The 21,694-nt window shown below is 31.6% G+C and overlaps 3 protein-coding genes across 4 annotated transcripts; all 3 read right to left on the reverse strand.

Annotated features, from left to right (window-relative positions):
* Positions 1-695: 695 nt before the first annotated feature.
* LOC105570247 (odorant receptor 22c-like) lies at positions 696-4,473 on the reverse strand. The gene is made up of 7 exons (XM_012027321.1): positions 4,425-4,473; positions 3,570-3,839; positions 2,928-3,399; positions 2,390-2,489; positions 1,947-2,066; positions 1,132-1,287; positions 696-906 (listed from the first exon to the last, which is right to left on the reverse strand). Exons 1-7 carry the CDS (start codon positions 4,438-4,440, stop codon positions 853-855), a joined length of 1,188 nt encoding a protein of 395 aa, XP_011882711.1. The 5' UTR covers positions 4,441-4,473; the 3' UTR covers positions 696-852.
* Positions 4,474-5,386: 913 nt separating this feature from the next.
* On the reverse strand, positions 5,387-13,368 carry LOC105570356. Its single transcript, XM_012027483.1, has 14 exons — positions 13,221-13,368; positions 12,564-13,047; positions 12,064-12,163; positions 11,759-11,878; positions 11,536-11,691; positions 10,815-10,865; positions 10,157-10,354; positions 9,903-10,083; positions 7,988-8,257; positions 7,332-7,800; positions 6,845-6,944; positions 6,540-6,659; positions 6,327-6,482; positions 5,387-5,779 (listed from the first exon to the last, which is right to left on the reverse strand). The coding sequence occupies exons 1-14, from the start codon at positions 13,327-13,329 to the stop codon at positions 5,726-5,728; spliced, it is 2,568 nt and encodes an 855-aa protein (XP_011882873.1). The 5' UTR covers positions 13,330-13,368; the 3' UTR covers positions 5,387-5,725.
* Positions 13,369-16,400: 3,032 nt separating this feature from the next.
* Positions 16,401-20,580, reverse strand: LOC105570248 (odorant receptor 22c-like). Of its 2 annotated transcripts, none has more exons than XM_012027323.1 (7): positions 20,532-20,580; positions 18,885-19,154; positions 18,235-18,712; positions 17,753-17,831; positions 17,403-17,522; positions 17,180-17,335; positions 16,401-16,581 (listed from the first exon to the last, which is right to left on the reverse strand). In XM_012027323.1, the coding sequence occupies exons 1-7, from the start codon at positions 20,545-20,547 to the stop codon at positions 16,528-16,530; spliced, it is 1,173 nt and encodes a 390-aa protein (XP_011882713.1). In that variant the 5' UTR covers positions 20,548-20,580; the 3' UTR covers positions 16,401-16,527. The 2 variants fall into 2 exon arrangements, with proteins under 2 accessions (XP_011882713.1, XP_011882712.1); XM_012027322.1 differs by having other exon boundaries at positions 17,732-17,831.
* Positions 20,581-21,694: the final 1,114 nt, after the last annotated feature.

Here is a 21,694-nt window from a genome sequence, read left to right on the forward strand (position 1 = left end):
GTTTCCACAAATCATACAAACCAGTTCAAATATTCTCTTTACAATTCGCTTCAGTTCACTCTTGAACTCCTCGGACGTTTTCACTCCGTTTAGATCGTTGACGAGATTCTTGAGCTCCCTCGCGCAAGTTTTGGAATTGGCCGCAGGCATGGAGTATTAGCATGGAGATGAAACTGTCGCTACCGGTGGAAGACACCGTCGCGCTATAATTCGATAGAATCTGGCACACACAAGTCAATTAAAACATTGAGCGGGTTGCAACGGAAAATAGGCCGTATAAAGCAAGGGACGAGTTAGATCACTATGTAGAAACTCGACGATTATTTAGACCCTTAGGATAATGATCACCATGACCTGCATTAGTATTGCTAGGCTCGGTAGAAAATACTTAAAAATTAAATCAGAGAAAGTTACTACTTCGTAACGAACACCTGGCGATATTTCCAAATCGATTTATCTCTGAAAAATCGATTGTAATTTGTTGCCATGTAAGTTCTAGTTATCATGAACTGTTAACGTAAATTCAATACGCAGAAATTATTATTTAATTATCTCATAAAGATTATTATTGCAGTGCAATAAGATTAAACATTTTTATTCTCCAAATTTTATTTAAGAATTTTAAGTACTCAGGACTAATTATCGTATGGAAGTAATAATTAATTTAACTATTACTTGAATAATAATTTGACATGTTGCGCAAAAATGTGTATTTCTCCAATTCGACAGTGATGTCACAGGCAGTGCATATAAACCTGTTCATTTCCATTGTTAAACAATTGATATTATAATCAATTATATTAAATTCAATTATATTATTTTGTTATCATTTTCTTCAGTATATCATATCCTTTAACCTCTCATGGTTAACAATGCAGATAGGTATCCCATTGATGTTTTCAAAGCCTGAACAAAGTATAAAATGCAGATAAAATACAGTTCTATATAATCGTGATATCACGAAACATACGTAATATACATATAATACAAAAATGTACTGTACATATATTATAAAGTAGAAAAACAGAAAATAATTTAATCTTATTTAATAATTCCAAAAAGGGGCATTTTATAAAAACGCATTATAGATGCATATAATTAACATATTTTTTCTTATAGAATATATCTTACTATTGCAAACATCTCTATCGAAAAGATTCCGAATTTTCCAGCTGTCAATTTAAGTGGCATTTTAGACCGATACACGATGAACATTAAATCCTTTGCGTTCTTCGGCGGTAAATCGTACCACTTGCATTCAAACACGCCGTACGCCATTTTGGTACTCTGAAAATTATCAAATTTCGCATAGGTTTTCTTTTCGTACAGTTAATCATAAATTTATCGGAGCTTACTTAAATTTATTTAAAATATGAAAAGAAACTGTTGCTTTTATATGATGCGCATTTAATGATTTACACGGAAAGAACAATGTAGCTGCTGTAGCTAAAACTTAGCAAAATAGGGACAGCTAATATTTTTAGTTGTGATAGCTCAATATTTTGCTACGACAGCAAACCGTTTGCTGTCGCACCTAATACAATAGGCACAGTAGCAAAATATTGAGCTATTACAACTAAAATATTAGCTGTCCCTATTTTGCTAAGTTTTAGCTACAGCAGCTACATTGTTTTTTCCGTGTACTTAATTTGTGCACCGTATAATACGAAAACACATATTGTGTGTGTCGTTGGCTTAACTGTTTGTCATAAATATAATTTCTTTAACATATATTGTCGACACGCGTAAAAGTCATTATATAGGAAAAGATTCACGATCGATTTCCCAGATCGCATTAATATATTAGCGCCTCGGAGATGAACAATGTTAATTCATATTTTTATATTTTTCATTTATCACTTTGTCAAGCTGATTAAAAAAATATAAAAATTTCGCAAAAAAACGCGACTTAATTTTGTTTATCTCCGATATTGTAATTGTTTTACCTCCGTTATAAGCCTTTCAGCTGAGTAGCAGTAAGCATACATGTTCGTCAATACAAGGGCAATGTAAAACGAAAGAAAAATCATTCTGATAACAGGCACATTCAAATTATCTGTCACTATCTGAAAATATATTTCAATTGTTGCTCGTGATAAAACAATGAGCAGTGTCGATCTAACTACATATTGTGTTAGTACATAATAAAAAGGGTATAAATAGTAAATGTATAATATCCATAATATGTACATAGTACTCTCTAAAATTTGTGGAGTGAAAATACTGCCATGGAGTGAAATGTTTACTCCATTGGAATTAATATTCACTCTGTTGGAGGAAATATTCACTCCACAAATTTTAGAGTATAAATTTAATATATTTATCTTATTATTACTTAGTCTCTTAGCTTTTATATAAAATATGGAAGAACCATAATAATCCCTCTTACCGTGAAAACCTGAAAAGTTATAACACACATTTGAAACGTAGCGGCTAATACGTGCACGAATAACACTGAGCTGTAGCAGCCGTCGATCGTCTTAGCGTTCCTTGAAAATTAGTACATTACTCACGTTGTGCGTTTAACGGCTTATTACCCGGATCTCAATGTATAAATCTTAAACAATATCCCGCTTAGAATTTCTATCTTGAATCTATTAGGATTTATAACTCAATTTCATATCCTTTATCGTCAACTTTCCCCTTTTTGTGTTTTCTTAAAACCATTTTTATGGTTTTTTTGCGTTTATTTTAGTCTGATAGTCTCAACATTTTTTGTCGCTGCTTAAAAGCAAGATGGATTTTTAAAAAATTAATCAACAAATATTTTTACACAAACATGTTGTATACAAATCTTCTCACATGATATGAAAGTGAGGGAAAATAGTATTTTATTTTTAAATTTATCTAAAAAATAATTTGTTAGCTCAAAGTAAGCTTAAATACTTCACACTATTAAGTAACGTGCCAGAAATTCTCCGGCATACCTGATGAGATGCTCATGTCGTACAACGATCGCAGCTAAACCTTCCCTAAATCTCGACGAAGATATAGACTTGCTGACTAATTCGTTGACTAGGTTGTTAAGTGTCGTCCGTAGATTAATCAGTTGCGAGCACATATGCAGCACCAGTATCGAGACAAAGCTGTCGACAGTATAGTTAGCGAGAACTGAATATGTGCCGCCGGAAAGTTGAATAAAATAGGTGATTTCGTAGGTCGGACTCTTTTGGATAGTTTCGAACCGATAGACGAGACTCCGTCGAGGCTGGTGTATGTTTTTAAAGAACCTCAGCAGATGAAAAGAAATGTAAAATATAATCGTGCCCACCGCGGCCATGCAACATCTAAATGATAAGCTTCTGCCACGTCTCGCAATCTTCAACATGGTACTTCGTTCCCAGTTGCTCGTTGAAGTCATCCAATCGGATGTGATCGATGCCATTAGCGGCCGAAGTGCTTCCAAGTTGAAGACAACGTATCAATTCGCATATAAATTACTAAATCTCTTTATAAAAACACTATCTAGGCTCTTTATGCTTAAATAAGGGAGATACTGCTTTGACATTTCATATAATCGACGCTAAACTTAAATCTGTATTTATATTGTCGCGAAAAATTGAACTTACTTTCGCCGTGATACCAAGTAACGAGCAACTTGCACGCCGCCAACAAACTGAAATTCATGGAGGCAAAATTTTCCACCATCCGAGACACGTCACCCCAAGCGCGGATGACATTCATCATTTGAGGCGCGGTTACGTACAGGATCACGGTACACGTAACAATAATGAATCTAATGTTTGGCCGACGAAATTCACTTAAAGGGATGTCAGGATCGGGCCATATGCCAAATATCCATAGCCATTGTCGATTCAGGGTAAACGCGTAACTCAAATCTAGTAAAATTAGGTTTTAGAACTTTAGAATTTTAGAAATGTCATTGTTTGTCAATGTAGTGTGTTGGACTTTGAGTAGTTATTAATTTATTATGTATTTTTCAACATTTTTTGCCAGAAGTATTCATTCTTAGCAGTTAATTTAGAAGCTATTCAATTTTTTGTTTCCGGTAATATAACAGCACTTATAAAAGGATTTCCTCCATTTATATAATTTCTTGTATAATTTGTATTAGATTATTAGAGAATACACTTCCCTATGCTTATGAATATAGCGATTATGTATATTATGAATATTAAAATTATAAATGATAGATAAAGTAGAACAAATAGTATGTTTTACTCAAAGATAAAAATTGTTAACAATATCGTTTCTTTGATATAGCGCTAATTTTATGTGCACAGTTATGTCGTTTAAACTTCAAATCTCTCTTTATAAGAATTCTTCGGGCAAAATTTCATACTATTGTTGTAATAAGAGCGGATACTTTCATTATTTCGTACAATTATTTTACACAGTGTGATACATTTTTAATAGAATATCACAGTGTAAACATTTTTACTATTGTTCAAAATATATTCTACCTTCGTTGACATTCATTGATGTTCACGGCGCGAAAATAATCGTTTGACTGAATCGTTCTTCGCGATTGTACCAAACCGTTGTGATTTTGCGCTTGCTCAGTATACAAAGGATTCAACCACTACCATCTGTGAGTATCTTCATAAACCCTTTCGTGTATAACAATCGATAGTGGAGACGCAAACAGCATAGAATTATGTTACTGATAATAATCAAATTTAAAAATCCTGATTTTTTTTGTAAATAGTATCTTGTTACTTTATCATTGTTAGGAAGTAGAATAACTCATTATTTGACGAGTAATAAAGTAACAAGATAATATTGACAAAAAGAAATCAAGATTTTTGAAATTGTTTTAATTTTAAATTGAGTGTTCATAAAATGCCATATTGGTTTCCTAAAAATTACCTTTCTATTTTGTACAGAGAGATCGCGTTTGATGTATGTATACATAATTACTTTACATCCGTCAAAAAGTTTTTCAGCTAAATAACAATAAATATACGAACACAATGATGACATAAAGAAGGGGAAAATCATTTTGATAACATAAACATATCTAATGGTTTATTACTATTTGAAAATAATACGTATCTTCTTCTAAGTTCAATAGCTATTTCCTTATATCCTATTAACTCGAAAAGATATTGTTACTAAATTAAAAAATTGAAATATTTAGTATATCTTCATTTTTGCATTACATAGATTATGCAAGAAAACAAAACAAATCATGTCACTTACAGGCACAATGTGATTGACATATGCACAATAATACTGTTCTAAAACACTGTTTTCGGATTTTAAAAAATACATTTTTTTACTATTATTGACTGTATTATATTTTAATGTTTAACTTTTTTTCAATTATGTGTAATTGTTTCTTTAATTATCTTAAGTTCTTATGACTAAATTGTTGAATAGAAAGGAGTAAATAATTCGACTAATAGTCGACTAAAAGTTTGACTTGTTGCGCAGAAATGTGTATTTTTCTAATTCAAAAGTGATTACAAGCAGTGCATATAAATCTGATTATTCAAAAATCGATAGTCATTTATAAGAAATCCATTCAATTAGGGGAGATGTGATTTTCGGTCAGGTCTGTCAGATTTTGGTTATTTATAATCATATTTCTTTGAGACCGATAAATAATCGGCGCGCAGTTCACTTGAAAAAAGTATTTAGTGAAAATTTAGACAGAAATGCTATTATTATGCTACCAAGATCCAACAAAAAATAGCATCTTTTCTAATTAACTGTTAAATGCAATGTTGGTTCAGAAATCTGTTTGTTATCTCCATAGTCTTTAATCTCTCATTGTTAGCAAAGCAGATAAGTATCCCATTGATGTTTTGAGAATCTGTAAACACACAAGAGTATAAAATATAAGTTAAATACAGTTTTACATAATCATGACGCCACAAATAATATACAAAACACATATGCCAAAGAAATATATGTATATGTATAAAATACATGTATATGTGTAGAAGGTATCTGATAACAGGTGTAACACCTGTCATGTGTAGTTAGAGCGGGTTAAACTGAATAGAAAAGCTTTTTGCCGTTTTATGATTATAACAATAATGAGAAAGTAATGGGAAATTAATTAATAAAAATCCGTGAATCAACGTGCATTCGCGCACGTTCACTGAGAAGAGATAGCCTGGCATTTACGGTTGTTACGCGCACAGAGGAGTTACACGTTGTTCGTGCATTGCCGCTTACAAAGCGCTTCCCCCATTGTTTCGTCGCGCACGTAGCAATTGTACGTTGGGCTGTTTCTCCTTACCGTACCGCGCGAACCCATACTGGTTCACAGATTCATTAATTTTGTCGCAATGTGTTGCCATAATCACAAAATGACAATAATTACACAGACAAAGCAACATATTTTTTTATCGTACTGTTCCGAACATCTCTAATGAAAAGGTCCCGAATTTTCCAGCTGTCAATCTAAGAGGACTCATAGCTCGATATACAATGAACATTAAGCTTCTTGCGTCTTTCGCTGGTAGATCGTACCATTTGCATTCAAACACACCGTATGCCATATTGGTGCTCTGAAAATTGGTTTCTTCTTGTAGGTCGCGTTAATACATATTACACAATTATTTTACCTCCGTTATGAGTCTTTCAGCTGCATAGCAATATGTATACAAGTGTGTCAACATACAAGTGATATAAAACGAGAGAAAACTCATTCTGACGACAGGCATTTTCAAATTATCTGTTATTATCTGGAAATAATATGTTTCAATCGTAGCGTGTGATAAAGCACTGCTCTGTGCAAAGCTAATGCAATATATTGCGTTATTATATAATGAAAAGTATAATTTATGTATGCATTATTCATTCACTTCTATCGCTTTATAAGACACACGGGAGGGAATATGTAAACATACATATAAGTGATCTAACATACCGTGAAAATCTGAAAAGTTATAGAACACATCTGAAAAGTAACGAGTAACATGTTCACAAATAAGACTGAGCTGTAGCAATCGTCGATCATCTTTGCGTTCCTTGAAAAATTCGTACGTCATTTAATTACTGTAACATTACTTATTAATGAGTTATTATTTGTGTCTGAATACGTAAGTCTTAAAGAAATTTTAATTTAGAATTTCTATATTAAATCTATTAGATTTGATATTTTAATTTCATATTTTTTATCGCGTTTGTACCTAGGTCTATGATTTCAAATTTCTTTTCGCCGCTTATAAAAGCACAGACACATAAAAAAAGAATATAAAATTAAAGAATACTTTTATATATAAATTACATTATATATATTATCTGTTTCTTTTTATAATGTAAGAAAAGCGTGGAATTTGACTTTTGAATTTTAAATATAAAAATTAATTCACTAATTACATTATCAAATAAAGCACCAGAAATTTTCCGCATACCTGATGAGATGCTGATGTCGTACGACGATCGCTGCTAAACCTTCTCTGAATTTCGACGAAGATATAGATTTGCTGCCTAATTCGTTGACGAGATTGTTAAGTATCATTCGTAGGATCATCAGTTGCGCGCACACGTGCAGCACAAGTATCGAGACAAAGCTGTCGATGGTGTAGTTAGCAAGGACTGTATATCCGCCGCCGAACATTTGTATAATGTATGTGATTTCGTAGATAGGGGTCTTTTGGATATTTTCCATCCGATACGCGAGGCTCCGATGAGGCTGGTGTATAGTTTTAAAGAATTTCAACAGATAAAAACAAAGTGAAAATATAATCAAACCCGTCGCGGCTACGTAGCATCTAAGAGATAAGTTTCTGCCACGTTTCGCAATCTTCAACATAGTATTTCGTTCCCAGTTGCTCGCAGTCGTCCAATCGGCCATGATCGATGCCAACAGCCGTCGAAGTGCTTCCAAGTTGAACACAATATGTCAATTTCATTATAAATTATGAAAGCAAGCAAATTACTTTATACATATATAAAAAAAACTACAGAATATTTTACGCTTTAATAAAGGAAGGTAGTTTTGACGTTTCGCATCGTTGATGATAAAATTAAACTTGTATATTCATGTTGTTGCGAAAAGTGAACTTACTTTTGCCGTGATACCAAGTAACGAACAATTTGCACACTGCTAACAAGCTGTAATTTGCGGCGGCAAAAGTTTCCACCATTCGAGTCACGTCACCCCAAGCGCGGATCACATTCATCATTTGAGGCGCGGATAAGTAGAGGCTTATGGTACACGTAACGATAATGAATCGTATGCTTGGCCGACAATAACCACTCAAAATAATATGTGGATTGGGCCATATGCCGAATACCCATAGCCATTGGCGAGACATGGTAAACATGTAATTCAAATCTACAAAATATAATTTTTGAAGAAATATTATTACTTACAATCTCAGAATAGACCATTAATCTTAAATGTTATTTATAACACTTCTCTTTCTCATTTGCTAGAAGTGATTATCTACGTATTGATGAATGTGGAAGTTATTTAATTTTTCATTTTGCACTGTACTTGTAGCACTCACATATAGAAGAATTTATTCTATTTATATTATTTCACGTATAATTTTTTATAAGTTATATATTTTGTTATTATAAAGCACAGTTAACATACTTCTTTGGATTTATGTACACAGCAATAAACATTAAAGCGTTAAATAACGGATAAAGAAAAAGAGTGGACGAATAATATAACGTTTAACATCGCACTATTTCTACATGCACATTTCTGTATCGTTCAAAAGCTCTCTTTACAAGATCTCTTTTGTATTATTTTGTATTATTATCGGTACGAAAAGTTGCTACTGTAATTATCCTTTGGTTTTCGAGTTGTTGTCATATGTCTGGAAAATTTCCCTCCAACGTAAACTCTTTCGCGGAAAACAAAGAACGATTTGTGCACGACCAACCGAATATTTCATGCACCATGCACTAACTTTGCCACTCAAAAATACGGTAAATTCAGCGTATCGAAAACGCAATGTTTCTTTGCTGGTGTATCAAGTTTGATTCTTATTTTCGCAAACTTTCGTGAATTATCAAAGTTCTGAACTTCTGTGATCTATAGATCATATAGACTTCTTGCAAAAAAATTATGCTTTTCCTTTTCGAAGATTGTCGATGATTATATTTTTGTTATATTTTTAACAGCAGTGCAGATTTTTTGTTATTAAATCTTGCTTCAAGATTTATTCTACCTTCGTTGATAGTCATTGATGTTCACAGCGCAACAATTATTGTTTGACTGAATCGCTCTCCGTGATTACACTAAACCATCGCGATTTTGCGCTTGCTCAGTATGGAAAGGATTCGACCGCCACCATCTGTGAATACCCGTATAAACTCTTGCGTGTAAAACAGTCGATGATGACACGAGTAATAATCATGCTACTAAATCGAATATTGTAAATATTATATTAGGCCGTTATCCGAGTTCAGCAAATCGTAAATGATTATATTTTAAAGTAAAATATTTTAAAGTAAAGTAAAAAGTTCGCAGATCTTATTAGGTGTATTCGTAAGTTCCGTTCCGTTTTTTAACCAAAAATACGGCTCTATTTAAGAAACAAAATGAAAAAGTACATCAATCAAAATATTTCCCATCTTTCGGGCAGCAAGCGAATTCCGCGGTGAAAGACTGACTCATCTTTAGAGGCTATCCAGTTAGAGACCCATTTTTCGACGTCTTCATAAGAATTGAAGCGTTCGTCAGCAGGTGCGTGTGTGCCATCGACCGAAACAAATGGTAGTCGGAAGGAGCACAGTTTGGTGAATAAGCCGCATGGGGTAGGAACACTTTTCAGCAAAGTGCTTCTAACGTTTCTTTGACAAGTTTTGTGACGTGAGGCCGAGCTTTGTCATGAAGCAAAATCACTTTATGCTGTCTCGTTTCATATTCTGGTCGTTTTTCGTACAATGCTCGGCTCAAACGGATCATTTGTTCTCGATAGAGATCCCCTGCGACTGGTTGACAACTTTTCAACAGCTCATGGTACCTTTCTGATCCCACCAAATACAGAGCATTGCCTTCTTTCCATGGATATTCCGCTTTGGCGTCGACTTTCGACGTTTTTCGACGTTTGGGGGTGTTAAAATTAATCCATTTTTCATCCCCAGTGTTGATACAATGTCTCTTGGCTTTAGTTCATATGGAATCCATTTACCTGCCTTGTAGACCTTTCACAAGACTTTTAAACGATCGAAAATAACAGATTGTGCACAATTTAATGTTTCTGCAAGTTGATTTTGCGTTTGACCATGGATCTTTGTCGACCAATGCCTGCAATTCTTCGTCTTCGAATACTCTTGGCCGTCCAGAACGCTCTTTGTCCTCCACATCAAAGTCACCGCTTTTAAAGCGTCGAAACCATTTTCTGCAGGTTTCATCGAAAGGAGCACTATCACCATAAATTTCTACAATTATTCGATGAGCTTCACCTGCAGTTTTCTTCCAATTGAAGCAAAAGATTAACACTTTGCGCAAACGACGCTTATTTAGCGCAAATTTCGACATTTTTGATGCAACAAAAAACAATGTTATTGATGCAAACGTATACCTTTATGTACTGAAATTTATTGACGGATGTCAAAACTAAAAAATAAAGCTTTGTTTATACATTAGAGTTACCGACAGTTCTAGCTATGGCTATTCGCCGCTAAACGGACGGAACTTTCCGATACACCAAATAGCTAATACTGTTTTTCCTTCTTGATATAGCATTATCTTCTTATTTCAGAAATTAAGTCATGATGACAAAGAATGGTAAATAAATGATTTGCTTTGTTGCAGAAAAACATATATTTAGCCAGCAAATGTTTACAGATAATATGTATAAACTTATTGACACAGTATACGAACAAAAATCAAGCGCAATTAACTTAGCATTATTTCAGCATTATACTCTTTAATCTGTCAATGTCAGCAATGCAGATACGTATCCCATTGACGTTTTCACTGTCTGTAAAGAAATTAATTCTATTTCAATATCTAATTTGTGTCTCATAAATTATAATGATTATGATATTATTCTAATATATTTTGTTCGTATAACATATTTAAGAAGCACAATATTAAGTATACAAAGTGACAAAACAACTCTTGTTAATTAATAATTGGAAGTTCTAGCCACAAACAAGTTTTAAAACATGGAGTTTCTAACTTTTTTTCCATAGTTTTAAGTAATTTTTTTTTCAAAAAGTCCATCGAGATTGCATTTGGAGACTCCGAAGTCTACATTAGAAATGCTTTTTCATTCTATGTGAATTCTTTATAGACATTTTTCCATATCGCTAAGCTGTGCCAAATAAATTTAGCGTAAAATACAACCGTATTTTATGACATATGTGACAGTTCTGGCATACATATGTGACAGTTCTCAATTTTATTTTAAAAAGAATGAAGGGTTAATGTCGCCAGTACATAATCAACCAATAGGAAAATTGTTAAATGACTCAACCGGCGATTCTAAGGTATTTTAAAAGTTGTAAAAGTATCTTCTCTTTTAATTACAGTGGCCAGAAGGAAACATTTTCAATATGAAGCTTTAAAGAATTCACATAGATTACTCTTTACCAGCTAAAAATTAGACTCTTTGTTGCGCGAAAAATAAAATTCGTTAGATATCTTACTGTTTCGAACATTTCTAATGAAAACGTTCCGAATTTTCCAGCTGTTAATTTAAGTGGAACTGTAGATCGATACACAATGAACATTAAGTCCTTAACGTCTTTCGCCGATATATCGTACCACTTGCATTCATACATGCCATACACCAAACTGGTGCTCTAAAAATTATATATTATTTCTGTTTTGTACAGAGAAATCGCGTTTACAATACTATGACTGCCTTACCTCCGTTAAAAGTCTTTCAGCAGAGTAACAATATATATATAAATGCGTCAAGACAACAAAGACATACAACGTGAGGAATGCTATTTTGCTAAACGGTACATCGATATGATTTTTTATCATCTGAAAATAATACTTATCTATTTCTTATTGCAAGTTTTTCTTATATTCAACAATTGTGTAAAATAATCATATGTACCGAAAAACTTTTAGTTTACGTAGGATGTAACTATTACTGATAAAATATATTCAATATATTTTTTGTTGCATAAATTGCAGAAAAAAACAATAGAAATCATATCATTTACCGTGCAGACTTGAAAGCTTACAAAACACAGCTGAAAAGTAGCGGCCACCATATGTATGAATAACACTGTGCTGTAGCAGTCGTCAACTGTCTTGGCGTTCCTTAAATATTTAAGCAGTTTATATTTATTAACGAATAACTATGATCGTTTTAATTTAAAAAAATTAATTCAATTTAAAAAAATTAATTTTTCAATTTTTGTAATATAAACTCGTCACTTTTTAAATCTTACTTCTTTACTGTTCACATTTAAGTATAATAATTTTCAAGATGTAAAATTTATACAGTCTTAGAATCATATTATTATCTTCAAAAATACCTGAGTCAAGAAATACTTTTTGTTTATGGGAAAAATTGTAAATACCATTTCTTATAATTACAATAAAAGAGAAAAACATTCAACATTATTTTAAAATATCGTAAATAATCAATAATAATATCTCATGAATAAACTGCTAAAAATATTTAGATATATTTACTATTAATGATTTCTAAGTATACCTGATAAGAAGTTCGTGACGCATAGTGATCGCGGCTAATCCTTTCTTAAATCTCGAGGAGGATATAGATCCTTTAGCTAATTCGTCGACCAGATTGCTGAGCGCCAATCGTAAATTTATCAGCTGTGCGCATATATGCAGTAAGAGTATAGAAACGAAACTGTCGACGGTACTATTGACGGCGGCTGTGGATATGCCGCCAAAAAGTTGAATCGCAAAAGTAATTTCGTAGTTTGGACTCTTTTGCATGTTGTAGTAAGGATAGGAAATGCGATACACGAGACTCCGTGCAGGTTGATGCATACTTCGATAGAACTTCAGAAAATTAAAAACTAAGTAAAACAGGACTGTGCTCAACGAACCCATGTAACATGTAAGAGATAAGTTTCGGCCACGTCTCGTAATATTTAACATTGTATTTCGTTCCCGGTCATTCTTTGAAGTCATCCAATCGGTCATGACCGATGTCATCAGTATGCGAAGCTCTTTCGGATTAATCACGTGTCAATACGAACAGTATACATGGACAAAGCCGATTTTATACAAATAATGTTGTATAAAGAAAGCAATTGGTTTTGAAATCAAATAACGAATTTTCACATCTCTAAGTTTTATTTCTAAAATGTCAATATATCTTGTGTTCAAAATGTAAACTTACTGTCACCGTGATACCAAGTACTGATTAATTTGCATATTCCCATCAAGCAGTAGTTTGCGGAAACCATGTTTTCCACCATGCGAGTTAAATTTCCCCAAGCAAGAATCATATTCGTCAGTTGCGGCAGAAACACGTAAAGGCATAGGATACACGTAACGAGTATGAATCTAATATTTAATCGATGGAAACCACTCGAAGGCACAAATGGATCGGGCCATACGCCTAATATTCGTAAACATTGGCGACACAGCGAAAAGGCGTAATTTATATCTAATCATAAAATTGAAATTTATAAAGAATATTTCTGCTTGTTGCTAATTTAGAAGCGGTAATTTAAAACTAATCATTAACTACATATTATATAAATGTCGAAATTGAATTCACTTATTATTATTTCACAAATACGATTCTAGTTAAAGATATCTATATAAATAGCAGTCATAATAAAAGTCACTTTATTTGTAATATTTCTTATGGAATATTACAAGTTAAATTAATATTTCCTGGAAGTTCTTAGTGGAAATGTCAAAGAGAGATGAATAACGGAAGTAAAAAATAATACGTATTACTTTGCTGAAGCTAAACTAAAAATTTACAGTGTTTTTAGTGATATTTTAGTAATATTTATCTCTAAAAGATTTTTCTTCTTTTTTAAGATTTTATGTTATAATTCTGACGAAAAGAACTTGCTTTTTATACTTTTCAGAGTTAAATTTTGCCACAAACCTTTTGTTTATAACGGAGAAAAATGAGAAATAATTCTCGCACATATTAACAGAATTAATCGTTGAATTTAAGCACTATGTTCAACTCTATCACTCAAGAATACTTTGAATCAATCTCTACGTCGAGAAAGCAAGTTTTTATTATCATAGACAGTTTTCTATCTGTTCTGAGAAACTTTCATTCAACTCAAAGTTCCAAACTTTTACGACAGAGGTATAGACGCCTGACAAAAAATTATTCTTGTAGAGACAAATTGTTAAAAAGGATTTATTCTCCTTATTTAATGAGTAACCGTTAGCTATGTAAATTAATATTAAATGTACCTCACTCAAAAATTATTTCGTAAACGTATTGAGGAACAAGCAAAATATATAGTCACTTTAAAAGAAGAAATATCTTTCTAATGAGAAGAAAATAAAGATAAATATTACAATGTATTAATTAAATTTGCAAAAATATTGAACACTAATCATTACTAGTTGAATAATGAAAAATATGCTATAATTTCCAAATGAATAATAATATACCAAAGAAAGTATTGTCTAATATAGCGTCTCCATTAATTTGATACTTTACAGACATTAATTTAATTATAATTATTCTTTTTAAAATACATATTTTGTAGAATTTAAGTCAAAATTAAGATTTCTTATTAATACACGAATGGTTGTTAGTTTTCTATTACTGTATTATATAACTATTTTACAAGATGCACTTGTTTATTATTTTTAGTAAAATGTCGTGGTCTTTTCGGTTATTTTCTCGAGATATATTGTACCTTCTTTGACGTTCATTGCAGTTCGCGGAACGAAAATTATCGTTTAACTGAGTCGTTCTTCGTGATTATGTCAAACCGTCTGGCTTGCGCTTGCTCAGTACACAAAGGATTGAACTACTACCATCTGTGAGTATTTCTGTAAACCCTTGCGGTTAACGTTCAATAGTGATATTATTAATAAATAACAATGGCTCGTATGATAAAAATCACGTAATTATAAAAAAGAGGCTTAGAGCTTAGACAAGGTTGTGGTGTTCAAGAAAAATTATTTAGTTAGAAAAGAATATACGCTTCGGTAATTTCCAGCAGTTATACAAAATTTGCAAAGAGGTGTTACTGGCGTAAAAATAAATTAGAATAAGTATGTTATTAAGAAGAAAGGACGATATTTATAGTCCGATCTTATTTCAAGACTGCCTTAAGTTTTAAGTTGCTAATGCAGCTCTCGTGACTGGTTTATAACATCTTATGATTATACTTAAAACGGTTTTAAATATAATTACGAACTACGAATACTAAATTAAATATTATTTATTTGTGGTAAAGACAGAAGTAAATACATTTGCATGATGGCTGACAATATGTCTTTTTTAAATTAATAATATTGAATGGCATTTGGATCGTTTCTGAACTCTCACTACATTAAAATACATTATACTACATATAATTAAACTTTATGACAAAATTTGGACGGAATCAGAAGTTAGATGAGATGAAACGATAAGCAGAAATATTTATCAATAGGAGATTAGAAAATACCGATACGGTAAACGTTCGAAACATTGGATTGAATTTTTGGGGAAAAAATGATTTAACTAGTTGGGTTCTCTGGATGACTAAAAGTAGATTTTTTTTAGCAGAACTGAACTAGAATTACAAAATGCCAACCTGTAGAAAAACAACGATTCGTAATAAACCATATATTTCGTGCACCGCGTCTAACTTCGCCACCAAAAACACCGTAAATCCGTCGTCCGAAATGCTTTTTTGCTAGTGTACAAAGTTTTATTCGTATTCTCGCAAACTTTCGTGGACTGTCAAAGGTTGTAAACTCTTATCAGAGATCTATAAACTCCTTGTAAAAAATTTAAGTTCTCTTTTGCAAATGTTTGCAATATTTTCATAAAACAATTAAAGCATTTATTAATTACACTTTTTCTTTATATGATAAACAGTCGTTACTTTTGAAGATATTATTATATATTTGTTGTGCACACTTTTTTACTAAACATGTTAATAAATATTTTAATGAATAACATATTAAATGGCACGCACAGAGTATAGTTAGCAAAGTGTAAGTAGCCCAATAGTTTTATATAATGTGTGAATTTATATACCGTTCTTTCAACTCGGCCTGCGCACCGCGCCGTTACTTTCGGTCATACAACACAGTTTTGTTAGGTGGAACATTGCCGTCAGTAAATTCACATATTTTAAATTGGTGTACAATTTTAATTATTTTTTATTCTGTACTTAACGTTTAATACAATTCTCCCTCCCGTCACTCTAAAGAAATCTTATTGCGAAAAATATCACCTCAAGATTAAAACCTGAGATCTCCCATAATCCATGACGAGATAAGATGAATATTGTTTTCTTTTTTAATATTACATTAACTTCTTAATTAAACAATTAAGTTACGTCGCTGAAAGATAATAAATAAATAATTTGCTTTGTTGCACAAGAACATATATTTAGCCAGCAAAAGTTGCGTTACAGGTAATATGTATAAATTTAATAACATAGTATATAAAGAAATCAAGCGTGTACTATTAATTTAACATTATTTCAGCATTATACTCTTTAATTTGTCAACGTCAGCAATGCAGATACGTATCCTATTGACGTTTTCACTGTCTGTAAAGAAATTAATTATATTTCATTATCTAATTTTGTCACATAAATTATAATGATTATGATATTATTCTAATACACTTCGTACATATAACATATTTAAAAAGTCCACTATTCCATCATACAAAGAGTGACAAAACAAGTTTTGTTAATTAATAATTAGAAGTTCCTTCCACAAACGAATTTTAAAACACCGAGCCTTTCACTTTTTTCTCATAGTTTTAAGTAGTTTTGTTTCAAATAGTCTCCATCAATGTTGCATCTGGAGATTCTGAAGTCTACTTTAGAAAACGCTCTTTTATTCTATGTGAACTTTGAAGATATTTTTTCACCTTGCCAAGTTATGCCAAGTAAATTTGGCGTAAAATGCAACCGTGTTTTTTTGACATATCTGGTAGCGTAGAATCTTGAGCCGTTTTGCAAAACTATGTTTTATCTAAAAGCTCAATTTTAATGTAAAAGTTGTAAAAGTATCCTCTCTTTTAATTACAGTGACAAAAAGGGAACATTTTTAGATTCAATATGAAGTATAGATTAGTCTCTGTAAGCTAAAAATTTGACTCATTGTTGCACAAAAAATAAAATTTGTTAGATAACTTACTGTTTCGAACAATTCTAATGAAAACGTTCCGAATTTTCCAGCTGTTAATTTAAGCGAAATTGTAGATCGGTACACAATGAACATTAAATCTTTAGCGTCTTTCGGCGATATATCGTACCACTTACATTCATACATGCCATACACCAAGTTGGTGCTCTAAAAATTACATATTATTTCTGTTTAGTACAGAGAAATCGCGTTTAAAATACTATAACTACCTTACCTCCGTTAAAAGTCTTTCAGCAGAGTAACAATACATGTATAAATGCGACAAGACAGCCGAGACATAGAACGTGAGGAATGCTATTTTGCTAAAAGGTAAATCGATATGATTTTTTACTATCTGAAAATAACAATACAACTGTTAGAAATTAAAAAACACAATAGTTAGAAATAAGAAAAACTTACAAGTAGAAATAGATAAGTATAATAAGTGTATAATATAAGTGTATAATAATCGAGGAACATAGGATGTAATTATTACTGATAAAATATATTTAATATATTTTTTGCATAAATTACAGAAAAAACCATATAAATCATATTATTTACCGTGAAGACTTGAAAGCTTACAAAACACAGCTGAAAAGTAGCGGCTACCATATGTATGAATAACACTATGCTGTAGCAGTCGTCAACTATCTTGGTGTTCCTTAAACATTCATGCATTTTATATTTATTAACGAATAACTATGATCGTTTTAATTTAAAAAAAATTAATTCAATTTTTTAAATGCTAATTTCTCAATTTTTGTGAAATAAACTGGTCACTTTTTAAATCTTACTTCTTTATTGTTCACATTTAAGTATAATAATTTTCAAGATGTAAAATTTACATAGTCTTTAAAATTGTATTATCATCTTCAAAAATACCTGAGCCGAGAAATACTTTTTGTTTATGGGAAAAATTGTAAATACCATTTCTCATAATTAGAATAAAAGACAAAAGCATTGAACTTAATTTCAAAATATCATAAAGAATCAATAACAATATCTCATGAATGAATTGATAAAAATATTTAGATATATTTACTATTAATGATTTCTAAGTATACCTGATAAGAAGTTCGTGACGCATAGTGATCGCGGCTAATCCTTTCTTAAATCTCGAGGAAGATATAGATCCTTTAGCTAATTCGTCGACCAGATTGTTGAGCGCCAATCGTAAATTTATCAGCTGTCCGCATGTTTGCAGTGTGAGTATAGAGATGAAACTGTCGACGGTAGTGTTGACAAAGCCTCCGCATAAGCCACCAAAAAGTTGAATCACAAACGTGATTTCGTAGTTCGGACTCTTTTGAAAATAAGGATAGGAAAACTGATACACGAGACTCCGTACAGGTTGATGCATACTTTGATAGAACTTCAGAAAATTGAAATATAGGTAACATATGAATGTGCACCCTGCGGCCATGTAACATCTAAGAAGTAAGTTTCTTCCACGTCTTGTAACTTTTAACATTGTATTTCGTTCCCGGTCATTCTTTGAAGTCATCCAATTGTTCATGACCGATGTCATCAGCATGCGAAGCGCTTTCGGGTTAAATCATGTGTTAATACGAATAGTATACATGGGCAATGCCGATTTTATATAAATAATGTTGTGTAAAAAGCAATTGGTTTTGAAATCAAATAACGAATTTTCACATCTCTAAGTTTTATTTCTAAAATGTCGATATATCTTGTGTTCAAAATGTAAACTTACCGTCACCGTAATACCAAGTGCTGAGTAATTTGCATATTCCCATCAAACAGTAGTTTACGGAAACCATGTATTCCACCACGCGAGTTAAATTTCCCCAAGCAAGAATCATATTCATCAGTTGCGGCAGAAACACGTAAAGGCATAGGATACACGTAACGAGTATGAATCTGATATTTAATCGATAGGAACCACTCGAAGGCACAAATGGATCGGGCCATACGCCACATATTCGTAAACATTGGCGACACAGCGAAAAGGCGTAATTTATATCTAATCATAAAATCAAAATTTATGAAGAATATTTCTGCTTATTGCTAATTTAGAAGCAGTAATTTAAAACTAATCACAAAATCGCACTTTATAAAAAATATTTCTGCTTATTGTCAATTTAGAAGAAATGTTATTCCTTTATGTTATTTTTATAATTTGTTTTACTGACTTAGTAAACTTAATCATTTGTTTTTAATAAATTTGAGGACACTTCATATTATGTAAATGTGGAATTGAATTCTCTTATTATTATCTTACGAATACGATTCTAGTTGAAGATATCTATATAAATAGCACTCATAATAAAATTGACTTCATTTGTAATGTTTCTTATGGAATATTACAAGTTGAATTAATTTTTTCTAAAATTTCTCAGTGGAAATGTCAATGAGAAATGAATAATGGAAGTAAAAAGTAACATGTATTATTTTGCTAAAGCTTAACTAAAAATTTCTAGTGTTCTTAGTGATAATATTTATCTCTTTAAAAGATTCTTCTCCTTTTTAAGATCTTGTGTTATAATTCTGACGGAAAGAACTTGCTTTTTATAATTTTAATAGTTAAGTTTTGCCACCAACTTTTTGTTTATAACGAAGAAAAATGAGAAATAATCCTCGCACACATTAACAGAATTAATCGTTGAATTTAAGCACCATGTTCAACTCTCTCACTCAAAAATACTTTGAATCAATCTCCACGTCGCGAAAGCAAGCATTTGTTACCATAGAAAGTTTTGTGTCTGTTCCCAGAAACTTTCGTTCAATCCAAAGTTCCAAACTTTTACGACAGATGTATAGACGCTTGACAAAAAATTATTTTTGCAGAGAAAAATTGTTAGAAGCGATTTATTCTCTTTATTTGACCACTAACCGCGCTTGCTTGCGTTAGTTGAGTAAATTGAATTAATGTATATTTATGCCTTTCTCAAACACAATTTCATAAACAACGTATTGAGAAACAAACAGAATATATAGACACTCTCAGAGAGAAATATCTTTGTAATGAGAAGAAAATAAAGATAAATATTACAGTGTAAAATAATATGATTGATTAAATTTGCAAAAATATTGAACACTAATCATTACTAGTTGAATAATGAAAAATATGCTATAATTTCCAAATGAATAATAATATGCCAAAGAAATTATTTTACGCAGTCTCCATTAATTTGATACTTTACACATAATAATTTAGTTATAATTATACGTTTTGGAAAACATTTTATAGAATTTAAATCAAAATGAAGAGTTCTTATTAATACACGAATGGTTGTGAGTTCACTATTGTTGTATTATATGACTATTTTACACGATGCACTTATTTATTATTTTTAGAATTTCGTGGTACATTCGGTTATTTTCTCGAGATACATTCTACCTTCTTTCACGTTCATTGCAGTTCACGGGACGAAAATTATCGTTTAACTGAGTCGTTCGTCGCGATTATGTCAAACGGTCTGGCTTGCGCTTGCTCAGTACACGAAGGATCGAACCGCTATAATCTGTGAGTACCTACTTCTACATATCCTCGCGGAAAATATCCAATAATGATATAAGTAACTACCGTGTATTGAATCAAATATCATAAATAAACTTATTTTTTACTGCAAGCAATTTGCCTGCCATTTATGAATATCGACCATTGTAATTTCCAGCAGTTATACAAAATTTGCAAAGAGGTGTTACTGATGTAAAAATGAATTAGAATATGTACGTCATTAAAAAGACCGTCTTAAGTTTTGAGTTGCTAATACAGCTCTTATGACTGGTTTATAACATCTTATAATTATATTTAAAGCGGTTTTAAATATAAGAACAAACAATGAATACCAATTTCAATATTATTTATTTGTGGTAAAGACAAAAGTACATATATTCGCATGATGGCTGGCAATATTTCTTTTTTTTAATTAGTAATATTTAATAACATTTCGATCGTTTCTGAACTCTCAGTACTTTGAAATAAATTATACTTCATGTTATTAAACTTTATGACAAACTTTGGACATGTAATTAAACTTTATGACAAAATTTGGACGGAATCAGAAGTTAAATGAGATGAAACGATAAGCGAAATATTTATCAAAAGAAGATTAGAAAAGGCCGAGACGGTAAACTTTAGAAACATTGGATTTTTATGAAAAAAAAAGATTTAACTAGTTCGGTTTTCAGGATGAGAGGCTAAAAATAGATTTTTTTTAGCAGAATTGAACTAGAGTTACGAAGTGCCACCTTGTAGAAAAAGAACGATTCGTAACAAACCATATATTTCATGCACCGTGTCCAACTCCGCCACCGAAAAACACCTCAATTCTTCGTCCAAAATACTTTTTTTGCTGGTGGTCCAAGTTCCATTCCTATTCTCGCAAACTTTCGTGGACTGTCGGAAGTTGCAAACTTCTATCAGAGATCTATAGACTCCTCATAAAAAAATTAAGTTGTCTTTTGCCAATTTTTGCAGTATTTTAATAAAACAATTAAAACATTTATTAATTACAATAATTTTGAAGATATTATTATATATTCGTTGCGCATACTTTC

The sequence above is a fragment of the Vollenhovia emeryi genome, unplaced genomic scaffold, assembly GCF_000949405.1.
Source record: "Vollenhovia emeryi isolate VEMERY1.0 unplaced genomic scaffold, V.emery_V1.0 DF939121.1, whole genome shotgun sequence".
In the NCBI taxonomy this organism is placed as follows: Eukaryota; Metazoa; Arthropoda; class Insecta; order Hymenoptera; family Formicidae; genus Vollenhovia; species Vollenhovia emeryi.